General features: G+C 42.9%; 1 protein-coding gene across 1 annotated transcript in view; it reads left to right on the top strand.

Annotated features, from left to right (window-relative positions):
* The window catches only part of NME7 (NME/NM23 family member 7), a gene marked incomplete at its 5' end in the record, with an annotated part of 68939 nt that extends 44058 nt beyond the window's left edge, over positions 1-24881 (top strand). Inside the window, 2 exons of the mRNA XM_009082362.1 lie at positions 7505-7612; positions 24622-24881. Coding sequence (XP_009080610.1) covers positions 7505-7612; positions 24622-24654 — 141 coding nt within the window. The remainder of the gene's footprint in view (positions 1-7504; positions 7613-24621) is intronic.
* Between the last annotated feature and the right edge of the window lie 289 nt (positions 24882-25170).

The following is a 25170-nucleotide window of genomic DNA, read 5'->3' as shown; positions in this document are numbered from 1 at the left end:
GAAGGAAAGGGTTTCATGCTAAGCATCAAGTGAGAAGGATCCCTGCGGTTTGCAGCAGACTTGTGCATTTTGTCTTTCAGTCCATATTCATCTTCTGTTGAAGAGGATGGTCTAAAGTTGGTTCAGCTAGTGATGTCTCAGTACAATTTCAAAGCATTTTTTTCTGCTTTGTAAAGTGTGAAGCTCAGATACCTGGACTGCTTTTGCAAATGTGGAATGTCATCTCAAAAATTTCAGAGGAAAAGATAATTTATAATTGTTCTTGTTCGTACTGGGGAAAACTCAGCCAAGATATCTGCAGACTAAAAGTGATGTCTTGCAACTTCATAGTGGCTTTAACTGGTGGCTCTCCAGGTATTATGTGAACATGAGTTAATGAAATCCCAAAATATCCTTTGCAGCCTAGTATTTTTTATCCTTGTATTACAGGTGAATTAATAATTGAATAATATTCTGGATGCCTTGAAGGCAATGGAAAAGCATCAGTAGGACCATCACACCTTTAAAACTCAAAGTAAAGCAACTAATAATCAAATTTACAGTTGTATGTTCTGGTATCTTGTGGAGTTAGTTGCTTTTCAGTTGTTAAATGCTTCCTTTTCCCAGATTGTCAAGTAATGTAAATATCCTTTATGGCACCCAGGTAACAGGATAGCTAGATATTTTATCTTTATTCCTATTTTGCGGCCACCTTATATTTGGTATGTCAATTATCTTGAAGGCTTCACCATCCAATCTGCTTTACAGTTAACTCAGGATTGTGGCTGCCTAAATTCAGCATACTGGCAATGGCAGAGTGGCACACAAATACAACAGTAATTAAGTTTCTGAGCAGGGCAGTTATCATTAGAATCACTTAAACACCAACCAGAAGCGCCAAGACTGGTGAAAATACTAATCTCAGGCTGGCAAATGTGCCACGCTTGCTGCCCACAGCAGAGAACCTGCAGAGAGCTGGTGCAGCACCCTTGGGCTGCCAGAGAGGAGGAGTGGTAGGGAACGTGTGGGAGTGAAACAGAGAGAATCAAAGTGCCTCAGGGGATGGAGGGTGAGAAGGAGACAGTGTAACAACTTACATAGACTTGTGAGCTTCCGAAAAAGTGCCAACACTAGAGTATGGAAGATAATTTTAGGTCTCTTAACAAAACTTACAATGATACAGGGCTTGAGACTGATAGTTCAGAGGTAGGCTGACTTCAAAATAAACAGAAAAGCAGATGGAATTTTTCTACTTTTTTAAACTCAGACCAGAGTAGGCTTTCATAATATAATGAACTATGGTTTGAGTACTTGTGATACTGTTGCAAAACTGTTTGATTTTGGTAGGAGTTGTGCCTCAGACGCAATTTTTACAGCCTTGCAATTGAAAATTTGACAGCCGTTGCCTGGATCAGATCATTTCATTTGCTGAACAAATGTTTGCAGCCACTCTCTTTCAAGTGCATAACAGTATGCACACAGACTTGGCTCAGTTGAAGATCCGAGAAGTTCATCAGAGTGGCCAGGAAGTGATTGGAGGCATAACTATTTTACCATCAGCCGGGAGAAGGCAACCTGAAAGTCTAGGTGAAATGCACAGTGTTAAGGGGAGAAAAGGTTAGACTCAATACTAAAAAACTTTGAATGCAGCCTTTCTAGGTTCTTGAGTTTGTTTTATGATAAAGATGAAAAGACGAAGGGAGTTTAGTATGTGTGTTTGAAGGAGCTTGTTTTGGCTTTCTTACTTTTTTTGTGATATGCGGAAAGTGCAAAAGTACGTTCAGGTAGCACTGACTCCCTTGAAGTATGGGTAAGGCCTTTGATACTGACTCCATATTTGTACATGACATTGCTGCAGCTCATGTGGAACACAAAGAAAGATAAAATGTGTCACTGTCAACAAGAGGCTTCTATTCTGGACTGGACTGTGAAATGTAAGCTGAAGGAAATCTCTTGCATGCTCTTTAACATTGACCTGGTTTTGTATTTAGAAACTTTATGAAGTACCTTTCTACAGGCAGACCCCAGGTTTCAAGGCAAAACTTTTCCCCATTTAAAGTCTTTACAGTGGCAACAGCACCATCTTATGTAGATTTTTATCTGTAATATAAACAGAAGGCTTAGCACTGCATTTACAGGTGATGAAACAAACCTTGAGTTGCTGCAGGAGTAGCAAATTGTTGTGTTCTGCAGCAGCTAATGTTGATTTCAAAATGGCTTATTGACTGGAACTGAGGAACATAAACCAGGACAGAGCTGAGGTAACTAGTGGGGAAGCACATGCATCAGAAATGATTGGCTAGAGTTTGGAAGGAGTATGGGCTGCAAAGAAAACATGTGAAGCAAGCTAGTCCTTTTGGTACCATGCACAAGGTCACCTGTGATCTCACATTTCATTTTGACAGTTCAGCGTCAAACTGATCAGCTGAGGTTGTTCTCACAGTAACAGTAGTGTCAAGGTGTTTCTTAGCTTCAACAAGCATTACAGGAGGTGCTTGTCTAGTATTGTATTCTGCACGGCAAAGACTGTGCTGCTTTTATCATGTTACGTCTTGCTGATGGCTTGTGTAGGAATGAGTATTTTGTCCAGCTCCTTGCTGCAACCAGCTGTGTGTGATATAACTGGTGCTAAAATTCCCTGAAAATAAAAGCCATCTGAAGAGCTATGATTATGAGAAGAGAAGAGAGAGGCACTTATCCTACTGAGCTTGCATAACTGTTGTACTGCAAAAGTTGGTTTGGTTTTTTTTCCTGAAAGGGCTTATCACCTTCAACTCACTGCAGAGGAAGCTCTGGTGCCTCTTGGACGAGGCACTAGCCTTTCCAATGCTCAAAGTTCAACCAGACAAATTCTGCAGGGAGGAGGGTTGGAATTTACAGTTTTTTGTTTGTTCACAGTTAATGTGTGTTCTGTTCTCTTCACAAAGGCATAACTGGTCCTTAAAAGGTGAAAAGCACTTGCTTGTTTGCCCGAGGCTGGCTACTGCCTTCTGAATCAGCTGGCACCCTGAAAGGGAAGGAGGGACCATCTCTTTCCTGAGGGCAGTGGAGCATGTAGAGCTGCAGAAATAAAATGCTTCATGAGTGCAGGGTGGGGAAAGCAGAGGTGGTAAGATCAAGTCAACATAAAGCCTTCAGAAAGAGTGATGAACAAGGAATGCCAAGAAAAGCAAGGAGCAGGCATGCAGTCAGGACATGGATAGAGAAGGAAAACTTTTAGTGAGAGCTTAGAGGGGAATGTGCAGTCTGTTGCAGCCCAAGAGATCGTCTGAATGCTGCTGGCCTGAAATCAAACTTAAAAGAATGAACCTGCCCTGTGAACACACTGTGGGTAAAGATTGATCACAAACTTGCTTATTTTTATTCTGCTTCATTCAAGAGGACCAGTAACAAATTTTCAAGGGTCTCTTGTTCTAGTTCATGTTCAAGAAGAACAAAGATGTAGGGTGTAAAAGTTCTTTTGTGTGTTTTTGATCCATTCAGAGTTTGTACTGTTTAAGGGCAGTGGTCTTTTAGCCTTTGTACATATCCAATTAAGTATTCAAAACAGATACTTAAAAAAAACTGGCCAAATTTTCTTGAAATTTGCAATGTTGGCCAAATTTTTTCAAAACCTGCAGTTTTGGCTGGAAAACATGTTACTGTTCTATATAACTTCCCATCCAGGCGATGAAAAAAACATCATTTTGGAGGAAAAACAGTTAATGAGCTTTGCTTATGAATATATTTATGATTTTTCATACTGATTTTGACATATTAGTGACATTGATGACACTTTTGTTTCCCTTCTATAGAAATTGAAAGACTTTAGAATTGTGCTGAGTCCTTCACACAGGCAATGTTGCACTGGACAGAGTTAAATGACAGAGAAACATGAATCTTCAAGGTCTAGCTGTAGATCAAAGCCCAGCCTATAAGGTGTGATCAATTAGCCTGCTGTATAAGACCAAAGAGGACTAAGCCTTTTGATGTAGCAACTGTGGTTTGTTTTGCCACAGTGTATTCTTTGTGTGAGGTGTCAGTTTTGTGTCATCCCCATTTACACATGCACATGCATTTCCAGCACACACAGTCTCCTCTCATGTATATAGCAGAGCTGTAGCTGCTCTTAACTCCTCCATCATCCCACTCTCAGCTCCTTTCAAAAGGTTTTTGAAAACCAGTGCACAAAACACATAACCCAGAAACTAAACTCAGCAGAAAGCTTAAGAAAAAGAGGTTTAAAAGGGGGTGATGAGGTGTAGGGGCACCAACCCAAACCCCACTATTAGTATCTCCCTGTTGTTGCAGATGAGGCTCTATAAATAAAGTGATTGGGAAGCTTCCTGTCATGGACTAGAAGAATGTATAGTAATACTTGCTATGAGGAATAAGTTCTGTAAGGCATTCTCTTCCTCCTTCCCTGAAATGTTCCAAACACTTCCAGCCATACATACACAAGGGCACCTATATATGAGCTGTACAGCTCTTTGTAGCTCCATCTTTTACTGAGGCCTTGTTTCTTCATGGTTGCTCAGCAGTGTAGTAAGAAAGTGACAGAAGAATAAAACTTTGGAATGGACAATTATTGTACTTTTTGTGGCTATGTAAATATAAGCAGAGACTGCTTCATTCTCTGTGGAGAGGAGAGGAGAGGAGAGGAGAGGAGGGTTTGATGAGGAAGATGGGTCAAGGGAAAATGTGAAAGTTTCATAAGAAGCAGCACTTTTGGACCTGTGGGAGGATGGAACAGTTTGAGCAGAAGAGTTTGACAGATAGGAAATAAACAGACTCTGAAATACCAAGCTCTAGGTTTTTAGATATGAGCTGTTTCTTGCTAAGGTATTTCCAAAGATTTCATAACCATGATAATTTTTCTAATATACCCAATCTTTCATTAAAATAATGGAAAGGCTACTGCTATTGCTAGCTTCCTGACAACTAGTTGTTACTGCAATCAACAATTGTTTGAAAGAAAGCTTGATTAAAGCCTCACATAGCTGCAGTTAACTAGCATGTGACTTCTGTTTCTCCTGCAGACTTCCTTATCTCAAGCCTTTAAGAAGGACTATGTAGAGGAGGGTTTTTTCTTCCTTGGGGCTTTTTTTTTTTTAAAGTGAAACTCTTGAACTTTCCTCTGAAGCAAAATTCATTTGATGTTGAGTGTTTCTTATTCAAATATCCTTGACACCCATATCAAAAGATCTTGTATAACCTGTGATGTACACACAGTAACAATGAGGAACTGAAACTTCTCCTCATATCATGTATTGGGTTATACACAGTCTAAGCATTAAACCAGTTTAACTGTCTTTTGGGTTGGTAACAGATCATAATAATTCTTAATTTTTATGACAGGGAAATATCTAGGACTTGCTGGGCTAAGAGAAGATCTCACCCTTCAAATCCAATTGTCTTAGTTTAGTAGTGAGCCATGACAAACAGTTGAAGCTGGGAAGTGGGTAAAGGGTGTTGTCAGATAATGCTCATGAGGTCTTTTGGGACTGGCTTAAAACATTCACTGCCATTCCAGAGGAGAGTGTGCATTGTGCAAGTGGTTCTCATCTGTATCTATGCAAAGTTTTCTAGTTCAGCCAAGAGCTACTGATGAAGTCACTTTGGACCCATTGACACTGAAAGTTAAGAAATGCTTGGACAATCCAGTCTGATGACTTGGCTGTGGGAACAGTAACCTCCAGCTGTGACACTGAAACAAACACCTGGGAGTGGCACAGTGAAACCAAACTGGCCACTTCCAAAGTGATTACACCCTAATGTACCCAGTGTCTCTTCAGAAAGGGACCAGTGTAGGCTCTGTTGGCAAGGAAAGAATTCTTTTCTTTGTTCCATGAACTGTACCATGAGCTTGTCATTCACCTGTCCCCTCACAGGCACTCGAGGGAGAACATTCTAAGGCTTTTAGGGAGGGAAAACTGAGTTAGTGCCATCACCACTGAATTTAACTGTGCATGAGGTGGACTTGGAGAAGAGCCTCTGGGGTGCTGGGAAGAGAGGTCAACAAGTGTGGCACAGGTGGTATAGGAAAGGCATTAAGAGACAACACTTCAAGGTAATAGTGCAGAGAAGTAGAGCAGAACTGCATTAAAAGAGCATGTGGAGGGAAGAGCCAATGAAGGCAGTCCTCTGCAGTATAAGATGGGAGGAATACCATAGGAAAGAGGTGGGGGAGGCATGTGATCTCAGGACCTGAGTTATCTGCTGCAAAAAGACTTCTGAGAGGCCTAGGAGGTATTTGGCATTGTAGATGAAGCAGAGTACTAAAATGTTGATTTCAAAGAACAGAGGAAGATGTGGAGAGAGTCTGGACTGATCCTTAGAGGGGATCAGATGTTGGCACTAGTCACAGTGTCGGAGAAGCGCCACAGAGGAGAGGTCTGAGAGGCTGTTCAGTAGCTGGATTTCACAAATGTCAGGTTCTGAGGGAAGTAGTTCTGTGTTAGGGGAGGCAGTCTGCAAGGTAACATTCTGGTGTCTGCTCACTAAAGACAGCACATCCTGTGCTTGAGAGCTGCAAAGGTCTTAACATCAGCTCATTGTGTTAGTACAAGTGCCAGTAAGGTGCACCTGCAATATGAAGGGTCCTGTATTACCCCGAAGATGGCTTGATTGGCCCAATTTCAAGCAGGTAGTTTTCATAATCTTGGTCATGTTTTTTCAGCAGTTGTCTACATGTGTAGTACAAGCTGGAATTTCTCTCTTCATAGAATGGTTTGGTTTGGAAGGGACCTTCAAGATCATCTACTTCCAACCCCCCTCCCATGAGCAGAGATACATTTTACTTGACCAGGTTGCTCAAAGCCCCATCCAACCTGGCCTTGAATAATTCCAGGGTTTGGGCACCCACAGATTCTCTGGGCAACCTGTTCCAGTGTCTCACCACCCTCATGGTAAAGAATTTCTTCCTAATATTTAATCTAAGCCTACCCTCTTTCGGTGTAAAGCCATTCCCCTTGTCCTGTCACTACCTGTCCGTGTAAGGTCACTCTCCAGCTTTCTTGTAGCCCCCTTTAGGTACTGGAAGGCTGCCATAAGGTCTCTCTGGGGCCTTCACTGCTCCAGACTGAACAGCCCCAACTCTGTCAACCTGTCTTCATAGGAGAGGTGTTCCATTCCTCTGATCATCTTCATGGTCCTTCTCCAAACTTGCTTCAGCATGTCTACATCCTTCTTATGTTGGGGGCCCCGGAGCTGGATGCAGCACTCCAGGGAGAGTCTCACCAGAGCAGAGCAGAGTGGTAGAATCACCTCTCTTGACCTGCTGGCCACACTGCTTTTGATGCAGCCCAGGATGCAATTGGCTTTCTGGGCTGCAAGCACACATGATTGTATCATGTCAACCTTCTCCTCTGCCAACAACCCCAAGTCCTTCTCCTCACGTCTGCTCTCGACCTATCTTTTCTTTTACAGTGTACTACATGTATTTTAATAGCAGAATAATGTTTTACTTTATAAGATTCTGTTGCACCCATGATACAAAGGAACAGTGTGGTTCACAAAGGTCTTCTGGTTTGCTTGTGTTCAATAGGAAATAGCCCGTAAACTCCGACCTGGAACTCTGCGTGCTGTCTTTGGGAAGAACAAGATTCAGAATGCTGTTCACTGCACAGACCTTCCTGAGGATGGACTTTTGGAGGTAAGACTTGCTGGACAAACATGTGCTCTTATATCACAGGAAGTTGTAAAGTGAAAAGCTATTACCAACACTGTTTTAAGCTGATAAGTGTTTTTATATGTGGAGTAGCTGTGTTGGAGACCAGATTAAACACAAAAGCAGAGAGTTTATTAATGGCATTTAACTAAGTTAATTCTGATACTGTAAAAACGTCATCCATGTATGTTCTTGAATGAATATAGTTCAATGAAGTATTTAAGGAAATGAAAGTCAAGAGTCTTTGTCGGAATGTGTGCTTGGGACTGAATATCAGCACCTCATAGTGCTTCTGCAGGTTCACCTTCTTAGCCCTTTCTTGGATGACAACCATGAGTCCTGATCTGGATTGTTTCTACAGTGAGCTAGTATGAGGCTTGGAATATTATAGGCACTAGGGATTCAAATTTTCCAGATGAGGTCCAGATTTATTTGTAGACATTCATACTTACGCACATTGGATGGGATTTCCTGTGTTTTATATTAACTTAATAATTATTATATGATTTTGGCTTTGTATGCTTTCATTAAAGTCCAATAAAATGGGAAAATGCTAAATTAAGGCAGTGTATGAAAACAGAAGTATTCACTATGAAAACCAGAACAAGCTCATTCACTTAATTCCATGCCTCAAAACTAAGGTTTGTACAAGGAGGTTGAAGTGGTGTGTAAGTGTATCTTGGATGGATCTCTGCATCAATGCAGGTGTTTTTCCAGTGTATGCATAGCTTATGTTTTACTGTCTACATTTCTGTATTTGTGAGTGGTTTGCTGTCAGACTATAGCAGAATGATGGAGCAGCAAGAGTTGTCTTGGCTGGGATAATTTTGCATTGCTCAAATGGTGGTTTCACTGGGATGTCAGGAAGAGCTAACTGCATCACCATCTCCCTTCATGAAATAAAATCAGACCTGTGGGTTAAAGTGCTGTTTGCTTGGAAATCACATCTAGTTTAAAGCACAGGCTAGTGAAATTCAATACTGAAAATGGCAGCCAGTATCAACAAAGTCACAGCTTTTTAAAGCATTTCCAATGTGTTATTAAAAGTTGACCAACTCCCAGTTCCTTCCCAGATGGACTAGATTTAAACAAGCAAACAAGTATTTGTCACCTCATGCCTGACATCCCTCAGTCAGGGCTATTTTAGAGGCATAGCCTGCAAGGGAAAAATTAGTCTCACCAACATTCACAGAACATTGTAATACTCCATCAGAATTTTCTTTCTCTCTCTCTCATGTCCACAGTCTGTCTCCTTTATGCTGGTGCAAAGCACATATAACCCTGTTTTGCTGGTTGTTTAAATTGAGTTTATAGCTACTATAACTGAGGCAGGAATTGCTTCTCCAAAACAAAAACTGAGGCTGGATTTGTTTCTCAAGGTCTTCATTATACGTGTTTATCCTTTGAATCCCACAGCTGAATCATAAACTGAGTTCTTGATCTAGTATTACTCTGAATATACACCTTGCAGTTCCCATTGCAGTCTGATCATATTAAGTCATTTATTGGTTGTATTTTTTTTGGGAGAGGGATCTAAAATCTTATTTTACCATAGGCATAATTGTTGACAGAATTGGCTCTCCATCAGGCAGCAGTTTCTTCTGTAACAGCCCAGGTTAAGCCAGCAGTTCTAAAGGACATTGCTCAATGTTCTTTAGTGGGTAGATAAAGCAGTGAATGTTTCATTCTGATCTTTTGACAAATGTGCATTATAATGTAAAATACTGAAGCCTTTGTACTGCTAACACTTTAATTCTTGGAGTATGGTTAGATCTGTGTTCCGTAAGAAACATAGTTGCCTGAAAATGTAGGTAAGCAAAGTAACTATAATCTCTGGATTTGCTTAAGAGCCAAGGGGTTGTTGCAGCTGATGAAAAAGAAATTATACAGAGATCATCCTTGGGAAGGACTTTTTCCTCAGTGAGATTTTCTGTGAGAGGACCTTAAATCCACTCACAGAGGTCTCATTTGCTGACAAGCAGAAACCAGACCTTTCTTCCCTCTCAGCCCCAGTTCCTCTAACAGTGCTGTATGTGCTGGGCTAGAGCAGAGTGACTGTGGGGCAGGAGGAAACCAAGCCAGACAAACATTTTTAAGAACTATGCTGTTCAGTACATGGTAGTCAGGGGTTTCATTCTTTAGTGGATAACTGAATATTTTAATATGAGTTCAACAGAGCAATTATCATTGGTCTTGGAGGAGGTGAATTCAGAGATAGGTGAGGCACTTGTCACGGGCCTTGGCTGTGTTGGCTCAGTGGAACTTGTGTCTTTCAATCTGGAGTTGGTGTTTGTTCATTATGTCCATGTTCTGGTAGGAGATGTTGCCATTCCTGAGATGTTAATGCTGCTGTTACCATAAAAGCTTTATGGTATCGTTGTAGGACAGCTGATTAGTAGAGGAGGAGTCTAGAGTAAATTTCAGAGAGAAATATGACTCACTAGATTAATACTACAAAGATGAAGGACCTTTTTTAAAACCTCAAAATAAATCCATCCCCAGCAATCTCTTTCCTTTCCCCCTGTGGCATTGGGTTTTGTACAGTGTTAGTGCTCTGCTGCAGGTCCAAAATTCGGCCTGTATGCAAATTCTTGCACTCTTGTTCTGCTGATGAAAGGTAAGTTTGGCTACCTGAATTCAGTCACAAGAGCTAGGAACTCCAGAGTTACATTTCTAACTCTGCAGCTGATTTTATTTGAGCTTGGCTAAGCCGCTTTTCAAATTTTGACATGAAAGTGTTTGGCTTTGAAATTATCTATGAAGATGTTTTAATTTACATTTCTCTTCTCCAGAATTAAATACTAATGCAACAGATTTTATAAAACAAGCTGGAGAATCATTACTACAAATAACGACACAAAATTTCTAACACTTTCTTCCCCCTGATTCCCACTACATGTATGTTGGTGGGTATTTTGGGGGGTGGGTGGGTTGGTTTGTTTCTTTGGGTGTTTTTGTGTGTGTGTGGCATTGATTTAGTTTGGGGTTTGTTTGTTGCTTGATTTGGCTGGTTTTTGGTAGTGGTGGTGGTTTAGGGTTTTTTTGCCTTATTTTTGCTTTTGTTTTCCTCCTCAGAATAGGAAATAGCATAATTACTCTTCTGAAACCCAGAAAGCTTTATTGGAGAGAGGATGCTGTGATGTAAGCTTTCTGAAATTCTTGGTGAACCAGAGAGTTGGGCCTCAGGGAACTTTCAGCCCAGAAGCAGGCAGAGCCAGTCCAATACACCATGAGTAAAGATATTTAATGCCTTTGTTTCAGAGCTTTTGTACAGCTTTGACCATGTTTGATGTTTGAGCCATCCTTTTCCAGGGGTTTTCATTTCCAGGTGTCCTTATTCCCAGATACTACATATCTTAAAATTTCTCCACCCTTCTCTGCAGTTTCCATCAGCCTCAGTTTCAGATCTAACTGAAATTTGAAAAGAGGTTTCAATGGCAGCTGCTGTCTGATTGTCCACAAATGGACACTTCTTGGAGGAGATGAGATAGGTAATTGAGGGTTAGATCAAATGTTTCCTGAAATTAACAGCCAAACTCTAGATGACTTTGGTGGTTTGCACTTAATTGCCTGTCACTACGAAGATCAAGGTTGTGACCTTTCTCTCAAAAATCATGACCAAGGAGTGCTCAGGGAAAGGAGAGAGAGCAACACTGTCTTGGGAACAGCGAGGACTAATTAACTAAGTAAGGGTCAGTTTGTGCACCTAGTTTAGAAAACTATATTTAAATAATGTAGTACAGCAGATTTTCAGTGTTTTTCTCTTACACCTCTTTGCCATGGACCTGGAAAAAAGGAAAGTTCACTTTTAATCTTAAAACCCCCTCAAACAAACAAACCAACCCCAAAAGCAAATATGAGCACTTACTCCCACCAGTTTGACCCTTAACTCCTGTCTTTGTTCTACAAACTACTTCACATTTTAAGCAGTGACTAAAGAATATCAGAATTAATGAATAACTCACTCTGGCTCAAGAGAGGAGGGGCGATGCAGTTGAGCCTAACATGCAAATGGTCACAATGGAAAAATCAGTGTATTTTCAGTTGTAAAGCTATTGCTGTTTTTTTTATTCCTAGTTTACTGATACAGGGCAAGGGTGAATATTGCCCTGAAGCCTCTTAGATGAGTTGTTCGACTTAGTAGGTCAAGCACTTACTTATTTGCTTCATAGGCTTATGTGTCCTTGTGTCAGTACAAAATGTATTTTCACAAGTGACAATGGATAGACACAAATAGCTCAGAACAGTCCATTTTCTCAGCCTTGTCATCAGTTTCCCATTTTAATAAGGAGAGGAAAGGAGGTGGTAGAGAAAGGAGACTCATAGCAGTGGAGTATTTGTGAGATGATGGGGTTTCATGAGTGAAGGCTTAACAAGCAGTTTCTTAATTTTTCTAATCAACTGACATTCATTCAGAGCAAGGGCTTGCATTTGTTTTCCACATCCAAAGCAGATACTGCTCTACCTCTCAGGTTTGTTTTCTATTTTATGTAAAGCAGGTACTATTTAGAGCAAGCAATCACAGTGCACACCTGCATTCGTGTTCCTTCTGAGTCAGGTAAAGCAAGGACTAGAACATGCATATTTATATGCCAATGAACTGCTTTGTTTAACAGACTAGAGATGTGTAATGTACATGAGGTGAAAGATGATTCGGTTTCTCAACTCACTGTCTTTGACCTGAGGAACATTTCTGATAAATATCTTGTTGAAATAGAAGCCTGCAAACCATTGGAGCTGATGAACCATCTTTCTAGACAAAATAAGGTTTTCTTGAAATTGGTCATCCTGATGTACTGGATACAAGGTGTTGTATTTACCAGGCTTCACAGTTTGTGTGCCACCTTAAAGCAGAGAAGGCAAATCAAAAATCAGTCAGCGAAGTCTATCTTCACACCACTGGAAGTACAGTGAGTAAAACTTCCCACAGGAGGTGGTGCTGTACACACACTTCAGTTTGCTGGGTCTCAAGTCATTGAGTACCTTTCAGATTATGCAGGAATCCACATAATTTAAAAAATGGGAGCCTAGAACTGCAGATATAACCAATCAGTATTTCTGGGGTTTGGCATGCTCTGTATGTAAATTGTTGCTCATACCATGCTGTTCAAGGTTTTTTGGTTTTGTTGTTTTTGTGCGTGAGAGCAGTTCCATGAGGGCATTTGTAATGCAGCAAAACAAAACACTTGGGATGACAGACTGCATGCATTCATTTGTAATGCAGCAAAACAAAACACTCTTGGGATGACAGACTGCATGCAACCAGGGTAACCTGAAAGGTCTCTCCATTGTGGTGCAGCCTGCTGAGCCACCCACGCCAGCTTTGTGTTCCTATGCCATGGTGTTGGGGCAATCAATCGATTTCATGGCGTTTCTTTGTGTAATTACAAAATGCTTAATAGTTATACATGTATTTGTGTGTGTGTGCTTTTACATAGAGGGAGAGGATGCTGCCCTCAGCAAGATGCTGTTATTAGGTGACTAATTCTTGGACAGTAGGTGGCAATTGCTGCGGGTGTGTGCTTACATGTGCCTTTGTGTATCTGGTAGGCTATGAGGGAAACTGCAGAGGGGGATGGCCTCTTATGCCAGTTTTCATGGGAGTGGAGGATGTGCCAGCTGTCTTCTCAGTCTTCTGTGCCCATGGGTGCTCTTTGCTCTGGTGCCTTGGGGTGCTGCATGGGTGCCACCACATGGCTGTCAGGTGCTGTCAGGCTCTGCCCTGGGCATCAGGACCGTGGAGGGAGATGTGTCAGTTTTCAGTCACAGGCAGCTTTCCAACTAGGCAGCAGCAAGGACCTCCTCAAGTGTTGCTTGCTGGCCTTCTCCCTTGCCTCAGAGCTATTTTTGGCACCCACAGACATGAAAATAACCTGTCAAAGGGGGATGACTTTGCTGTTATCAAAGAGGAAAGGGTTTTGTTTGTCTTCTGAGAGAGCTGTCATGATGGTTGGGTTTTTTCCTTATCACTTCTGTGAATTTCAGCTGTGCAGTGATATTCAAGGGGAAGGCTGGGGAGCAGGAGACTGTGCAATGTCCTGCTAGAAGCTCTTCATTACTTTGCTCAGCCTTGCACCAGTGAGACTGGCCTACTGCTTTTAAGGCATTAAAGGGAACAAGTAATATCATCTAGCTGTACAGATCAGCTGTGGCAGTCTGGTAGACAGGTTCACAAAGTTCTGGCACTGGAAGTTCAGCTGCCTGGATCCAGCCTTGGGGAGATGGGAAGTCATGTCCTGATGGCAGGCCAGACCAGTTCAGCAGATGTGTTTTGTCCAGGCTAGTGTTGTGGATGATGAAAGCTATCATCATTTTCCTCAGACTTGGTATTAACTAAAGGCTTTGCCAAGTGTTAAGAGCTGGGCTGCTCCTGAGTGTTTGGTACAGCCTGTCTTCCACCTGCTAGAGGCCAGCTGTCCTTGATCTGGCATTTCAGACAGTGCCAGGAGAAGCATGCCTTATGCCTCCTTTCCCTTTGCATTTATTCAGGGAGGTTCAGAGGAGGGTGATGTTGGTAAGCTCTTCAGTGTGGACAGGGGAGCACTCTTGAAGAGGGGGGACATGACAAATGCTTCCCGTAATCATTGCTGTAAGAACAGAGTCCTGTTACAGAAGTGCTTTGCTGATTGCCAGCTTGCATTTTCCTGTTTGCTGCTTCCTTGCCTGCCTATTGCCCTTGTCTTGATATGTGGGTGTGCTGCAACAAGCTTGCAGTCCAACACCCTGGAAGTGCTTTCCTACTGGTAGTGAGCTGATCCATGGGTTGAGGTTAGAGTGCAACAGTTTAGGATGGAAGGCATCAGAAGGATGCAGCTCTGTTAAACTGGTCTTTTTGGTGCTTCCAGGTATAGTCCATGCAATATAATAAAGCATGTCAATGAGTAACTTTCAGAAGCGTCAATGTGCTTAGTGTGGAATTTGTGTATGTCACACTCGGAACAAAGGTCTCCTGCATTGCTTGTTACCGATTAACTTGTCTGGTATTATGCAAGCTGTCTCTACCAGCTGAGAACTAACTCTCCCCATTCACAGGGCAGCCCAGCTTGTAAAACATTACACAGCAGAAGTGCATAGCATGGCAATGAACCTTTCACTGAGGGCATTTCAGCCGCACCACATTTCCCCCAGGAGTCTTTAAAATATTTCAATAAAGAAACCATTGTTTCACTCAGTCGTACAGCAATTTTGCATTGAAGTCTTTTATTGGAGGCCCATACTAAGCTGTATAATCCAGGGTAAAAGGCTTTTAATCATCTCCAGTGGAAAGAAAATAAAATTGGACAGTTTGGGTAAGGTTGGTCTTGGTGCTTCTTTTCTCAAGTTTTCATCAAAGCAGTGGCTATTTTTTGTCTGTCACTTGGAAATTTTAGTCTCTGCTGGTACAAAATTATTTCTAGAGAGGTCTGTCAGATAATGGTTATTACGATTCAAGTGCTTCTCCACTTTACCTTTCTGAGACTTTTTGTCCAGCATCTGTGGATGGCTGGAAGGAATCTGGAGTGTAGGAAAACTTAATCTTACATGATGATGTTTTTGCATATCCAAAGATGTTAGCTGGCACTGGAATGATGTCTCACAATGTTTCCTGATGCTGTACATATACTTGTACAGAGAATTAAGTAATCTTTTTGCCTAGGCCAGTCTGAAGGGAAATGAAGAATTAAAAATAGCAATAATAGATGGATGGATTTTGAACACATGTTGATGATTTCTCTTTTAAAATAAAACAAATTATGGTACTATTAGGTCACTTGCAGCCTAATTTTGAACATAGGTTGTATAATTATTATTTGTGGGCCAGACAGGCAAACTAAACTAGAAACTTGTTTAAACAGGGTTGTGAAATAGTTCACCTCTTGTGCTTCCACTTCTGTGTAAAATCCGAGGTCCAATTACCCTTTGTTCTGCCAAGTCTGAGGTTTATAAGTGCCAGAGAGAAGAAGTTAATGAGTGTGAACCAGGCAGCTCCCAAAGCTCTTTAAGTTTCACCTGATCCTGAAGGTAACCTATGTGATAAACAAGGCTTGGCTTTTGGCACGTGTTTGTGTTGCGCTGAGCAAGGTAATTTTGTGGAGGGGAGGTCAAGGCGGAGGGAAGGCGTGACACATCTCCATAATTCATCTGAGGCCGGGTTTGTGTCTCTGAGGCTGCTGCCTTCTTTCTTTCCTTCAGCATGTTCTCATTTTGGACCAAAAAGCCCAGGTTCTCTTTCCATTACCCCTCTTCCTCCAGGTGAAGCATAGCAACAGTTGGACTGCAACTTAGCTGCACAATTGGGCAGGCTACAACAAAGAGAAAAAAGCTCATGGGAATGGTTTATACAGCAAAAGCACTAAGGGGATGCTGTATTTACACAGCCATGTAGAATCTCAGAATATCCTTCATTTCTGGAGCAAGGGGCCCTGCACTTTATTTGAGGGGTAAGAGGAGCACTATTGTCCTGTAGCACACACTGCTGTGAGATGCACATACATTTTTACGTGACCTCTGCTGGTTGCACCTTCCACATCTCTCTCAGAGGTCAAATAGGCAAATGATTAGCTATATCTGTACTTCCTGTGTAGGGTTTACCCCTTCCCTTGTCAGAGCAGCTTCCTGGACTGACTGTAAACCAGCATTAATCAAGAGGAGAATTTAAGTCAGCAATCTGCATACATGTGTTTAAGTGTATGTGGAACACAGGAAGAAAAACCCAAAGCCAAACATGTGTTAATATGGATAAAAGCCTGTGAACAAGCTTTCCTGTCTCTCATAGATGCTAACACCACAGGGTATCTTGAATTTAGAGTTGTTAAGCTCTAGAAACCACTTCTTCTTTCGTAAATGTCGTGGTTTAGGAATGGTATTCCCCAATTTAGTGGTCCCACTGAAACACCCCAGACCACGTGCCACTCCCTCACTCCCTCACCCCCTCACGCTTCAGCAGGATGGAGAGGAGAATTAGGGGTACAAAAGGTGAAGATCATGGGTTGAGATAAGAACAATTTACTGGAAACAGCAAGGAAACAATAAAATGAACAGTAACAACAACTATACTAATATCAGAGTGAACAAGACAGACAAACGACTCACATGTGATTGCTCACCATGTGGAACCTGGTGCCACATGACTGCTCAGCAGCTGAACCAGAAGGGTACCCACCCCCTCTCCATCCCCTCTGCATGGCATGAGGTGGTATAAAATAACTAGGGTCCTGGTGTGCCTCTCCTGGCAAAAGTTAACCCTGTCCAGGCTGGAACTAGGACAGTAAGTAATATTAACTAATGACTCAGAGTGCAGTGTCATACCAGTATTGGTTTTGTGCTGTCATGGTGCTGAGGGCTTAGACACTGGCAGCGTTGATTTTGTGCTAGAAGCTGTGCAAACACAGAACAAGATGGCAGTGTTCACTTCTCAAAGTCACCCAGCATCTTCTGGTTTCACGAAGAGCTACATTCTTCCTCTTTCTCTTTAACTCTAAGTGCACTGACATATAGGCAGGAATGATATATCTACAAGAATTTCTGAGATATATATTGTGCTGGTTTGGAGTGGAGTTAACTTTCTTCACAGTGGCTAGTATGGGGCTATGTTTAGGATTTGTGCAGGGCACAGAGTTGATAATGTAGAGATGTTGTTGTTATTGCTGAGCAGAGCTCACACAGAGCCAAGGCCTTTGCTGCTTTCTGTACTGCCACGCTGGCAAGGAAGTTGGGGGTGCATGGGAGATTGGGAGGAGACACAGCTGGGACAGGTGACCCAAACTGACCAAAGGGATATTCCACACCATATGACATCATGCTCAGTATATAAGGTGGGAGGAAGAAGGAGGAAGGGGGGACATCTGGAGTGATGGCGTTTGTCTTCCCAAAGAACCTTTAAGCATGATGGGCCCTGCTGTCCTGGAGATGCTGAACACCTCCTGCCCATGGGAAGCAGTGAATTAATTCCTTATTTTGCTTTGCTTGTGTGTGCAGCTTTTGATTTCTCTATGAAACTGTCTTTATCTCAACCCATGAGTTTTTCTAGCTATTACCCTTCCGATTCTCACCTCCATCCCTTTGGTGGGGAAAGGTGTAAGCAGCTGTGTGGTTCTTGATTGCTGACTGGGATTAAACCATGATATATATGCAGGCAATCTGAGCAAGGGCAATTCTTTGAAGTTGTGGGCAAGTTTCCTTCCACATTGATGCCAGTGGTAGTTACTGCTGTTCTGTTGAGGAGAAACAGTGTGCTTAGACTATCCAGCCACAAACTAGAAGCTGGTGGTCTTCCTCTGGCAGCTACCTTACTCAGTCCAGCTATTGAATAGTAACTTGATCACTGAGGTGACAAGAGTCTAGTCCTGTCATGACAGTACATGGTTTAGCACACAGCAGGAGTGTTGAAATCGCAGAAAGCTGCTGAGGCTTGAAACAAACTCTTGGCCTTTTAATACTGACCCATTCCACAGGGGAATGGAGTTTTCTGGATTCAGTGACATCTCTCAGAAGGTACTTTGGGCACTCTGCTGGGGGAATTTATGCCATTAGTTTGGTGGGATGTTTCCTATCAGTGCTGCAAACCAACAGTCAACACAGGGGCTTGTGATGGTACATGCAAGACCCCCACTGGTGGTTCTTCTGACAGACAGTTTCATCAGGATATTTTGTTAGAGTCTTATCTGTCCTAACTTTTACCCTGCTGCCAGGTGCAGCCTGTTGGGTTCCCTGGCCAAATAATACCTTGCAGAACATCATGGTTGCTCAGGAAGAACTTTAAATGCTGGCTACCTTCCACTTCATTTATTTGTTTGCTGCTTCCATCCTTGTTTGCATCTGTGATATGGGTGGAGATGTTGTGTCTCTGCAACCACTATCCTCCACTGTCAGCCATAACTCGGTAGCTCGTGAGGACCATGACTGTCAGTGCTCTCTGAGCAGGCTAGAGAGCCTTCACTCAGCATTGGTAAGAAGGCCCCACATCATTGCCTGTGGCTTGTGTGAACACATCCAAACCATTGTTGGTTTACTTACATGCTTCAGATGCTAGCAGCAAGGACCCTTTCCAGTGTTTTTATCCAGTGTTCAGGACACATTTGCAGCTTGCACCAGCATCTGTGGTGGAGTGCTAGTGTCTTGTTTGCACCTGAGCTGACTGCTTCAAGGGTGTCCTACAAGACCTCCACAGGAGCTCCTGATTTTGAGGCAGGCAAGCAAGTGTCCCTCAAGATACATGTGAAGTACAGAGGCAGTAATCCTGATGTCTCAGTGAGCTGCTTGGGATAATTAGGAAAGCAGTACTCACTGTCATGCTGTAGTTTTTCATGTGTGATGGGAGCCAGGATCTTACACTTCATTCCAGTGGCTCTGCCAGGCCAGTGATCTGTTCTGATGTTGCTAGAACTCCTGGGCTACAATGTTCAGCCCCAGCTACTGAGCAGTTGTTTTATGTTGTGGAGTGGGGAGGTTCAGTGAACCTGTACCTTCTTATCAAATTTACAAGTCCCTGTGCTTCAGATATCAATGGTCTGAGTCAGCACAGTAGTTATGTATGATGTACAAACACACCTTGTTATTTTAAATAAGTTTTGGGGTCCACTTATTTTCCTTGTATCAGAATAAATAGCATAAAACTCACTTTCTTGGTGTTTTGATTGTGGTGTGATCAATTATTGTATTGTCCTCTCATTTCCATCCTGTTTGGAATTCAGATTTTTCTAATCTTTTATTCTATGGTACAATTTCCAAATAGCTTCCCTTGCCCTTCCCTTTCACTGTATTTTCAGAGTTGAACATAACCACATGCAGTGTTTGAGGTGACTGTGTTAACAGCACATAGCATAAAAGCACAATGTGCTCTGTGTTATCCTGTAGTGTTTCTTTAATAAAACCTTCCTTGCGAAGTTGGGGGTTTGGTGCTTAAGGGGTTTTCTCCCAGCTGTAGTTAAGAAATGAACGTGGACAGTTGAAGTGTATGTGTACAAATGGTTGTGCCTTGGGCAGCCTGGGCAGCTTTATTTCTTACATCGCGTGACGCTCGAGAGAGAGGCAGGAGTGACGAACTTTCCCTTGTTTTTTGAACAAACTTCCTGGGACTGAACCCTCTTCAGGTTTGTGTGGGAAAATAATTCTTTACTTTCAGAACACATTCTACAGTGAGTAAGTAGGCTCTCTTCTTTGACAACCATTTTTATTTCTGGACTGCTTGTGGCTGAAAGGATGGTATGAGTCCATAGGGGTTTTGCTGTGTTAATCTAATGATTTTGTCATGTGAATCAGCTGAGTGAGCTGTAGCTGAAGTGCATTTTTAGGTGTTAGCAAGTGTGCTTGCTAACAGAGTTTGCAGGTTCCTGTAGATGTACAAACCAAGATTAATGGGCAAAAAGAGATTTGTGTTTTCTACTTGTGACCTCAAACTGAGATAACCTGTACAAAATTGTAAGACCTAAGTGTTTAGGGAGAGTGTCTTGATGCTGAAATTTTTGGTCAGCAAAGACTCTGGAGCATGGGCCTGGAAATCCATGCTGAACCAAGGAGATACTTTTGTGGTGGTTTTGGGGTGAGGGTACTGGTGTCTGTCCAGCTGTGTAAAAGGCACTGAGGTTACTGACAGGCTCTAAACGAACGCAGGGATGAAAAAGCCTTCCATCTTCTGGCTGCCAGTTTTGGTTCAGAAGAGATGAGGAAGGACTGAAATTGCTATCATCTTTCTGGTGATGGATGAGAAATGAATCTGTGAAGTCAGGACTTTTCTTGCTAGTATGTCACCCTGTCAGCCCCTTTGCTTCTGCCATGAATGATACCAACCAGGTCTCTTATGGAAAACTGACAGCCCAAGGGAACAAGAGGAATGGACTGTGAACACTGAGGTACCCTTCCAGTGCTGGGGTTTTCCCTGAGGCAAGCTGTAATGCTGCCTGGATGAAGTGCTGCTACAGTTCAAGGTGTACCTTGGACTGTTCTTCTGTAGACAAAAGCTCTGACTCCAGAGCTGCTCAGCAGGCATCTCTCATCACCAGTGCTGTTTGCTTTGTTTTCTGGGCAGAAGGAGAATTAAATTGTAGGTGTCTGTAATTCTTACACTTGAAATCTTCAGGACACTTTGTGCCTGTGCTGGGTCCTGTATTAATACCAAAATTCCTTGGAAAACTGTCTCTCTCACTTGATTCGCTTCCCTTTTGCTTCCTTCTATTGGTTTTTTGGGTTTTTTTTTTTACATTTTGCCTGGCTTTTCCATGCTCTTAGGGCACATATTGTTGGGATGGTAGTTGTTTGTGCTCAGCCAGGGAATTAGACTGGATTTTGTTACTGCCTGCTGTTCTAACTCTGAAGTTTTGCAGTCATGCATGGAAGTGCTCAGAGGGAGAGGCCAACTTCATTTACATGAGTTTTGCAGAGTGTATGCAACTGAAGCAAAACATGGAACTGAAGCAGCTCTCAGCTCCTCCTCAGTGAAGCAGTTTATAGACCCAGAGGCAGAAGGTCAGGTTTTTCACCCACTGTTACTTCCTGAGCATAATTGTTATTTATTGCTGAACAGGAGCTAGAGAGGGCAGAGCTGCATGCTGTAAGGAGGTGTATGGTTCCTGGGATCTGTAAGGGGAGTACTGCTGTTAAATTTAATCCTGTCTCATCCCTGGGAGGGAGCATGCACACCTAAAATGCATTGGGGTGGCATCTGTGAAATGTATTTGGTTGATTTCAGACCAGTTCCTGGTGTGGATTTGTGCTCTGCTACCCTTGGGGACTATAAAAAGACCAGAGGTGTGCTGGCTGAGAGAGGCTGACCTTGCCCTTGGTCAAATGTGAGGCTTGTTAAGATGTTTTGTACAGGCACAGCTCCCTTTTCTGTGGTTTGTACTATGCTTGGACTCTGGGAAAGAGAGTTAACTGTATTTCCTAAAATACAGAGTACTTTGGAATAATCTAACCTCCATCTGGATTCTCAATGCAAATATCTCCAAGTCCTGGATCCCCTTTGAAAAGGACCTGGTGCTTTTAGGATGGGGGTTCTTCAAGCTGTCTCTCCAGATGGTGTCTCATAAGATGGGGGTACCCCAAATCTCTTGGTAGTGCTGAAATCCTTGGGTTTGGTTCTTGTGCATAACACCATACCTGTGGAGTGGGGTAACTGATGGCCTTACATTCTGCTCTTGTCCAGCACTGCTGTGCTCCTGAGGGTGAGGTTCTTGGAGAGAAAGATCCTTCCTGTACACCATAGATGTGCCAGCTCTTAACTGGGTTTACTGGAAGCTGGGTGGCAGTTGACCCACATAAAGATAATGACACCTGGTTTTGTGCATTATATGGTATGTAGTGTGCTTGTTCTGATGTCTGAGCCTTGGCAGTACAGTCTGTGTGGATCTTCAACAATCCAGTAAAAGTTAATTGAGGAGGAAGAGGTATTGCAGAGCTTTCAAGTAAGATGAAGCTGTTCAGCCTGGAAATTGGTTGCACAAAATCAGGAGCCTTTAGGTGCTAAAATAGCACAATGCCTGTAGTTGCTAATGGCAAGTGAGCAGGAGTTGGGCAAGGACAGCATTCACCTGTGTCAGTGTGTGCTGCAGGAGTGGATCATTACTAATCCCTGGGGAGGCTACACAGCTCTGGCAGAGGCAGCCCAGGCACGGGTAGGAGTAGACTCAGCTCTACATAACCTGCCCCATCGCAGGGAAACGGGGCCTGTGGTGGCAGCAGTTGTACTGGCACCTCAGGCTGAGGCTGGACATGGAATTAATTCTCACAAAGGAGCAGACTCCACTGCACACAGCCTTTTTCTTTGCTCTTGGCACAACTCCTTGCACACGCCAAGGTTCATGCCTGGCCCGTGCTGGCCAGATGCCCTTGGCCAAGCTGGGAACAGAAGCCCAGAAATGCCAATGGTCAGAGCCATAAAACCAGTAGCAGGGGTGTGTGGGTGCAAGTGTTTGTGCAGGCACAGCCTTAAAGGCTCTAGTTGTGTGTCTTTCTCTCGCTGCTTTTTATTTTACTAGTGTTTTTGTGTGTCTCTCTAGCTATGAAATGCAGGTGTCCCATATAACAAGAAGGGAGATAAAATTCACTGTAATGGCTACAATTATACTTAACTATGTTGAGTCAATCTGGCAGAAAGAACATCATGTTCAGACTGGCAGTTTATATTGTAATGTCCTATTAGGCAGTAAGGAAAGCTGTGCCTTCCTGAGAAGAGATTTTACACAGACAATACAGCACAGATTTAAAGAAAAATCTTGGAAGGCAATGTACATTTTAAATTGGGTTGATGAGATGTCACATCTTGACTCCCTTTCCCTGCCTGCAGCCCCTCTGCCCCCCAGGGCTGTTGACCAGCCACTTAGCCCAGCAAGGCTGTGCCAGTGGCAGTTTGTGAAAGGTCATTTTAGTATCAAAGCTGTTGTGTACCAAAGTACTGGTGCTACTAAGCAAGCTGGCTGGGCAGGCAAGAGCTACACCTGCTTGTTGGGGGATGGGGTGAGGTTTTGTTGGACTTTGGTGTTTTTTCAAACATCCTGCAGCCTCTTAGTGCTGTATCTCCAGTAGATCTGACGAATTACAGCAGCATTTCTAATGGGGGGAAAGGGACATGTCTGGCCATATGGGTTGTGGGGTGGGTTTTTTTGGGGTGGTCCTTTGGTAGCAGAATTGTCCTGAAGTCTGTGAATAGGTGCATTTTTCAGTGAGCTGCTGCAGGGCATGTGGCTGGGGTAGCTACTGCCCTTGCTGCCTGGTTAATTAGTGAGCTGAGCAGACATCCTGCTTTCACTGTGTGGTATGAGAAAGTGATTGGGGAGGTGTTGGGTGAAGGTTTGTATTTGCTTAATTTCATATGCAGCTCCTAAGAGTACATTACATGAGTCCTTTTTGACACTTGCTCACTGAAGCCAATACAAGTGCCCTAAGTTTTCCACAACGTTTGCTCCAACCCCTGGAATATAATAATAGTTCATGCTTGGACTTTGCACTCATAGAAAATTAAAAGGAGATAAAGTAGCTAACTCTAACTTGGGTCTTAGATAAATAAAGTAGTTGGGGTGGTGTTTGTTTGGTTTGGTTGTGTTGGGTGGGTTTTTAACTGTCACAGCCTGTGCACCTACAAATTGAATGGTAGGGGCAGTTAATCCTGCCAAAACCTTGAGCCATGCAACAACATCCCGACCCAAAATGGCAGCAGTGGGAACCCACCAAATGGCTCAGCTTTCCTGCAGCTCTTGTTGCAGGGGGAACTTCCACCATGGAGTACTTTAGCTCTTTTCATCACAGCTGCTTTGTTAAAGCCTTGCCTTTCTCTAAACATACAGCAGCAAAGGAAACAACTGAAGGCAAGATTTCTGCTGGCACCTGCTCCTTAGGAACAGTATAAAACAGCTAAATGGGTGCACTAGCCACTACTGTCCTGTAACCAGGTTTCTCATCCTAGCAGATGGCAAGGAGTTTACCAGCTTGCTTTCCAGCATTGTATGTTCAGTTCCACAGACTTTATCAAGCCACTTACTCTAGGGTAGTTATGTTTTGCCTCTTTGCACCTGGTAATCTGTGTCATGCAGCATAAAGTGAGCCTGACTGCTGCAGGAAGCCAGCTGCCACGTTTTGCCACTGCTGAGCAGCCCCATCAGGCACAGCCTGTCCTCAGCCCTGGCCACTGGCCCAGCAGCAACACAGAACCAGTTGCTGCTGTGAAACTCTCTTGTGACTTTCAGTGTGTGCCCTCCCTTCTGGCCACACAGCTCCTGGAAGCTTCAACCTGCACTGAGATCAACCATTTCACCTGTACCTATGGCTAGAACACATGGCCTGTGCCTCCATCTGTGAAGAGCTTGCTGTAATGGTGAATAGACTTCCTGGGTTCCTGACAGGTGTGGGCAGAGGTAGCCTCTAATCCAGGTTAGGGAGAGAGGAAAACCAGTAACTAAGACAACAGCACTGATGTGTTGACAGCTCTGTTCACATGTGGGAGCAGCAGTGTAAGGCAATGTTTCAACTCCCTTTTCCTGAGACTGAGAATGATGATAAGGTGTACTTTCTGTTTGAAATAGGTGCAGTACTTCTTCAAGATTCTGGACAACTAAGAACCTCCATCCTCACTCACTGCAAAAGACACGCACACAGAACGGTGTGTTCATTCATTTATTTGTCCAATGTTTCAACCTGACTGAAATACAAGATCAACAAGAGCACTGTACTCCTGGCTATTGTTACAATGTTAGAACATAGAGTTTTGCACTTTAGACAACATTTAACACCATTCTATGGGGTACTGCATTGCTTTTATAAAGTTTAAAATAAAGATTTATTTTCAAACATGTGACTTTGGTTTATTTCATACATTACACTTTCTTGCAGAAAAAATAAAATTGTACAACTGCATAAATATAAAATTCTTCCACCATGAAAATGGCTAAAACATTCAATAAAGACATTAGCACCACAGTGTGCGATGCCTCCAGCAGGAAAAAGAAAAAAGAAAAAGAAAAGAAAATATACAAAGCAAAGAGTTATGCCTATCACTGAGAAGAGTGATAGTCTGACCCGGTCTCTCACACAACATACTGGAGGAGGAGGGAAGAGGTGGGGGGAGAGAGAGA

The sequence above is a fragment of the Acanthisitta chloris genome, unplaced genomic scaffold, assembly GCF_000695815.1.
Source record: "Acanthisitta chloris isolate BGI_N310 unplaced genomic scaffold, ASM69581v1 scaffold3419, whole genome shotgun sequence".
NCBI classification, from domain to species: Eukaryota; Metazoa; Chordata; class Aves; order Passeriformes; family Acanthisittidae; genus Acanthisitta; species Acanthisitta chloris.
The sequence above is the reverse complement of the archived record's forward strand: the minus strand, read 5'-3'. Positions and strand labels throughout refer to the sequence as shown.